The sequence below is a fragment of the Pristiophorus japonicus genome, chromosome 12, assembly GCF_044704955.1.
Source record: "Pristiophorus japonicus isolate sPriJap1 chromosome 12, sPriJap1.hap1, whole genome shotgun sequence".
In the NCBI taxonomy this organism is placed as follows: Eukaryota; Metazoa; Chordata; class Chondrichthyes; family Pristiophoridae; genus Pristiophorus; species Pristiophorus japonicus.
Window position 1 is genome coordinate 82,869,219 of NC_091988.1, and position 6,000 is coordinate 82,875,218.

The 6,000-nt window shown below is 43.5% G+C and overlaps 1 protein-coding gene across 1 annotated transcript in view; it reads right to left on the reverse strand.

Annotated features, from left to right (window-relative positions):
* lmcd1 (LIM and cysteine-rich domains 1) overlaps window positions 1-4,755 on the reverse strand; it is a 67,807-nt gene extending 63,052 nt beyond the window's left edge. Inside the window, exon 1 of the mRNA XM_070895725.1 lies at window positions 4,567-4,755. Coding sequence (XP_070751826.1) covers window positions 4,567-4,593 — 27 coding nt within the window. The 5' untranslated portion in view covers window positions 4,594-4,755. The remainder of the gene's footprint in view (window positions 1-4,566) is intronic.
* Between the last annotated feature and the right edge of the window lie 1,245 nt (window positions 4,756-6,000).

A 6,000-nucleotide genomic window follows, 5' to 3' on the forward strand; every position in this document is an offset into this window, starting at 1 on the left:
GAGAGAGAAACAGAGTTAACGTTTCAGGTTGATGGCTTTTCCTTTTGCCTCGCACCACCGTCCCTTGTCATTTAATCTCTCCTGCCTTCCACCATATCGCAGACCTTCCTTTTTGTTCATTCCTTCGCTCACCCCTTTCCCTGTCTCTGCACTTGCTTAAAACTAGTTATATCTCTAACTTTTTTCCAGTTCTAATGAAAGATCATTGACCTGAAACATTAACTCTGTTTCTCTCTCCACCAATGCTGCCTGACCTGAGGAGTATTTCTAGCATTTTCTGTTTTTATTTCAGATTGCCAGCATCCGCAGTTTTGCTTTTGTTTTAGAGATTCATAACTAACTGATAGCTGAAGTTCCAAGATGCTGAAGGGAACAGGATAAGCCAACACCCCTTTCTCATTCTGAATCTTCTCATACCAGACTGAAGTGTCCTGAAACATGACATGATTGAAGCCCAATGCTGCAGTTATACCGCATCGCTGGTTTAAATAAGCTCTATATTACCAGTGATATCCCCCTAATTTCACCCTCAAGTGAGAGAGGTCACTTCACACTGTGCACAATCCACAGAATAACTGCAGACAATGTGGAAGCAGTAGCATTTGGACTCAGCCCTATATGCATATGTTGGGAAACTTTAATTAAGTAATCTAGGTGGACAGTAAATCTCCAGTTGTCTGCCCGTCAGAAAATTGTAATTGCATTCATGTGGAATCATACATTCATTTATTATCTAATGTGCAAACTGCTACCAAATTGGGTTGTCGCCTTTAGCCAAGTTCAAAACCAGATAGGAGGAAGGATATAGTGGAGGTGCGGTGGGTCGTCGGAGGGGAATGGGGGCACGGGCATGTGAGTCAGTGGGAAGATCACAGTTTGAATTTGGATATCTGTTTTGCTGCTGTTGAAAGTTCACTGAAAAACCCAAATAATTAATTTCTCCACACCATAGGATACAGAATTCACGGTGAAAAAAAATGAATTGCAAAAAATTGATTTTTGTTATTTGATTTATATATTTTAGCTTTTAGAAAATTGGTACCAACCATTCTAACAGCATCTGCTGAGAAGTTGTCCTGTCAAATGTCTGCTGCCTTGCACTCTCCTTGCTCCACTATTTGTTTACTGTGCTGTTGTCAACAAGCCTTGATGTGAGTAGCAACTTAACTACAACTGCACATACAGATAGAGCGAGAGAGATGAGAGAGCAAGAGCAGAGTACGCGGAGGTGAGAGCACGCGAGGAGAGAGAGCGAGAGAAAAACCGAGAGCGAGCCAGACAGAGAGACAGATCTAGACGTGTCAGCTCACCTTTGACAGCATTGATTTTGCTGTACAAAAGAACGGTGAGACTAATGGTGCTCAGTGTTATTTATGTGGAAATGGTGCAGCAGCTTCAGAGAGGAGCAGATGCAGGTTTAAATGCCAATATCCAAAAGTTGCCATTGGAGATGTGCCACTCCACTGTTAGCTTTGCGACAATGGCATTTCGCTGTCAGCCTCAGCATTGAACAGCATCAAATGGCATGAAGTTGCTGTATTTGCGTGGTAGATACAAACTAAACTTACTACAGAAAGTTAAATCTTGTCATTTCAAGTCTAACTACCCTTTTAATGATGTGATAAATGTTAATTACTCCCAGTCAACCTCTCTGGCACTAAAAATTAACTATTACAAGTGTGGAGTCTCGTTCCTTTAGGTATTAATTGCTGGTTGAGATTTAAAACAATAAAATTTAACATTTCTTACATTTCTTTTTACTTTTCCTTACAGTCTCTTTATCCAATCTTTCTTTCCCTCTCCTTATTTCTCTTTCCATACCTGATTTTGCATTAACTTCACCCACTCTAATTTATACTTCCTTCTCAGTCCTTGCATTGTTTATTCCTCAATCCTTCAATCTTATTGGTTGAGGAGATACACAGTTGCTTTCCCTGTTCACCCAGGTCCCAGATGCCCTGTTTTCCTTTCTGCGACGTTATCAGCTCGCACTTTCAGCAAATTGGCACATAAAATGTTTTAAAACCTAAATGTGAAGGGCAAGTCTGATTAATGGCAGATGTTGTTACATGCCATGTCACAGCAAAATTTGGGCCTATGACTTACTGAAAACAAATCCCACATGACTGCTGCGGGCATTGGGATAGAGCAATGATTACAGTACTTCCATTTATCTGGTGCCTGCTGGCTGCACAGTTACTTTCCCACACACCAAGATACTTGAGCACAAGTGCCTAACGCCCCAAGCTAAAAAGTGGTAAATGGACAGTGAGCATTCCCACACACACACAGCTAACTACTCAGATTGGTGCCAGGAGCCTTTATGTTTCTGTAACATGACTACACAAGACAGATCACAATGCACAGGTCTGTCTGCAAACCCGGCTCTTGAAATCAAAATAAGTTTAATTCAAACAAAATTCTCACACCTGTGATGAATCCATTTGTTTTATTAATTGTGAAAAATGAACAACAAAAGCTTTCTGGAACCACCTACTCTGTCAGTTGCACCTTACCATTTAGCAAAATATATTTGTGTGACTTTTCAATACTAGAAATGACCCTGATCTCTGAAGGAAAGAAATACTTGCATCTCACATTTTCACATACAATAAATTACTTTGAAGTGTTATTTAGGTGGACACAGTGGCCATTTTGCACACAAGGTCCAACAAACAGCAAATGAGATTAATAAGCAATTAATCCATTCTTTTTGGTAGTGTTGGTTGAAAGGGGAATGTTGTCCAGGATAAGAAAGACTTGCATTTATATAGCACCTTTCACAACCACCTGATGTCTGAAAGTGCTTTACAGTCAATGGAGTACTTTTGGAGTGTAGTCACTGTTGTAATGTAGGAAACGTAGCAGCCAATTTGCGTTCAACTATTTTAGTTGTGCACTTTAATTAAATGCCCCCTCGTTAAAGGGGGTGGGGCACACTCCACACTTTCAAACAAGTGACCCTTTTTTTTGAGGGCACTAAAAACACAAATTATAAGTGCCCTCTGGCTAAAACCAATTTGCGTACAAGCAAACTCCCACAAACAGCAATGTGATAATGACCAGATAATCTGTTTTTGTTATGTTGATTGAGGGATAAATATTGGCCACAGGACACCAAGGATAACTACCGTGCTCTTCTTTGAAATAGTGTCATGGGATATTTTACGTCCACTTGAGCGCCTCGGTTTAACGTCTCATCCGAAAGATGGCACCTCGGACAATGCAGCCCTCCCTCAGCACTGCCCAGGAGTGTCAGCCTAGATTTTTTTTTGTGCTCAAGTTCCTGGAGAACTGACTGCTCTTCTATAACTAGTGCAATGGGATATTCAACATCCACCAGAACAGACAAAGGACTGCTCCTGGGACACTGCCGTGCTCCCTCAGTACTGCAGAAATACCAACCGAGATTACACGTTCAGTTTCAGATTCTGGCGTGGGGCTTGAACCGCGAACCTTTCGGGTGAAAGTAGAGATTGTCAACAGAGACAAAGCGGCCATTCAAATCACCTCTAAAACAAAATAAATTAAAGTTAAAAGAAATATTTTTCGAAGGGTGCCCTTGGATGACACCGACTAGAACTTTGGGAAGTGTCCTACAGCGAAACTGGTTGGATAGCCTCGAGGTCACTGACTGGCTGCAATTAACACTCGTCAGTTTCACAGGCTCGGTCTACCAATAAACTAGAGACGGCGCAGCCACTGGGGCACTTAGGGGCTCTTCCCAACTGTATAAAAGTACCCCGGGCCAGCGCTTGGTTTCCAGAGGACACGTCGCAGAGACAGAATAAAGTAAAAGAGCTTTTCGGTGCGGGCACACGAGAACCGGCCGCCAACTTCTAGCTAACTCAGAGATTCAGGAATTAACTGGTCCAAAGCAAATATTGTTTTGTTCACTGCTTGAGAAGGGTATTTTGGGCGGCAACTCCTCTTCCTGACAACCTGTGGACAGCCAGGATAACACCCTTAATGTGAGATAGCAGACTGTAGCCCTGTGCTCGCTGAATAAAACGCCTTTATCTTCAATATAATAGCAATACTCTGTGTTAAATTTAACTCCTCTCTCATGCGGGACTACACCTCCAATAGGGACGGGGCTCCCAATTCTTCCAATTTCTATGAAGTTCACGCCGAGGCTGGTAATGGGCTCCCCCGTGAAACAACAGGCAAGGATACCGAGCCATTGCTGAGATGCTGATATGGAAAGGGAGTTTGGAGTTGTACCTAGTGACGGGGGCACCTTTTACAATCACCAAACCGGCCCCGGTAATTAACATTAAAAGAGAAATAAAGAAGAAAAAGTGAAATAAATACCGAGTGAAGAGATCAGAAAAGTTGCAATTTTCCCACCCAGTAAATTCGTTGTACAACTTCTCATCCGTGGACGAGTGAAACGCGACACGGTCACTTATGGGAGCCTGGGGCGAAATGGTGTCCCTAAATAAGTGCGTGACACGGAAATCCCCTTTTAATTAAACACACTTTATTTCAGATCACCTCGGAGAGCGACCTGAACAACCCCAGTCACGGCTGTCAAGCACTGTGTAACACAAAAGTCCCACTTACCTTCTGCATCCCCGTGCTGAGATCCATGTGGAAATTCACACACTGCACCTTGTAAACGGTGGGTCAGTTACCGAAATCTTGTCTGTTCCCCCACCCTACTTTTTGATCTTAAATTTACTTGGGGATGTCCCGTTCGCACAGCTAGCAGTCCTAATATCTTGTATTTTATGTGTGTGCGCGTATTGCCACTTGTCGGTTGCAGTTGTACAGCTTGAGCCCAGAGGTAGTTTTATTTGAGAGGGAGGGCAGGGCTTCTGAACTTGGAGGAGCGAATCAGGACGTGCAGGATAGCTGTTTGCCCCGCCCAGCCGCCCCGGTGGACGGGAGGTTTGGCTATTTCCACACAGTCCTCCCAGACCTGACGTCAGGCCGGGCTCTTAGTTCATCTGATTGATCCATAGCAGAAAAATGCTTGATTCACCGCTTTTAATCCCACCACCGTCAGGGCAGAGGGGCTGCTTCCTGCCTCTTATCATCTTTTCTTCCCTTTCAAGGAATCAATTTACAGTAGTGCAGACGAGACGTCAACAGTAAACCACAAGCCAAAGAATGGGTGTTTTTTTTTATCAATGAGGAGGACTGAACTTGCATATTTCTGAGTTGGAATTAAATGCCTGTCCCTTTAGTAAAATGCTACAATAAGGCATTCATTTCTGTACAACTCACTTCAGACAGCAGTGAAGGAAGGGTAAAGGTGCAGGTTGTCTTGTTACAAAGATGTTATATCACCCTTAACGTTTTGTGGTAGCAATAGAAACATAGAAAATAGGTGCAGGAGTAGGCCATTCGGCCCTTTGAGCCTGCACCACCATTCAATAAGATCATGGCTGAACATCACCTCAGTATCCCTTTCCTGCTTTTTCTCCATACCCCTTGATCCCTTTGGCCGTGGGGCCATATCTAACTCCCTCTTGAATATATCCAACGAACTGGCATCAACAACTCTCTGCGGTGGAGAATCCCACAGGTTAACAACTCTCTGAGTGAAGAAGTTTCTCCTCATCTCGGTCCTAAATGGCTTACCCCTTATCCTTAGATTGTGTCCCATTGTTCTGGACTTCCCCAACATCGGGAACATTCTTCCTGCATCTAACCTATCTAGCCCCGTCAGTATTTTATATGTTTCTATGAGATCCCCTCTCATTCTTCTAAACTCCGGTGAATACAGGCCCAGTCGATCCAGTCTCTCCTCATATGTCAGCCCTGCCATCCGGGAATCAGTCTGGTGAACCTTCGCTGCACTCCCTCAATAGCAAGAACGTCCTTCCTCAGATTAGGAGATCAAAACTGAACACAATATTCCAGGTGAGGCCTCACCAAGGCCTTGTACAACTACAGTAAGACATTACTGTTCCTATACTCAAATCCTCTTGCTATGAAGGCCAACATGCCATTTGCCTTCTTCACCGCCTGCTGTACCTGCATACCAACTTT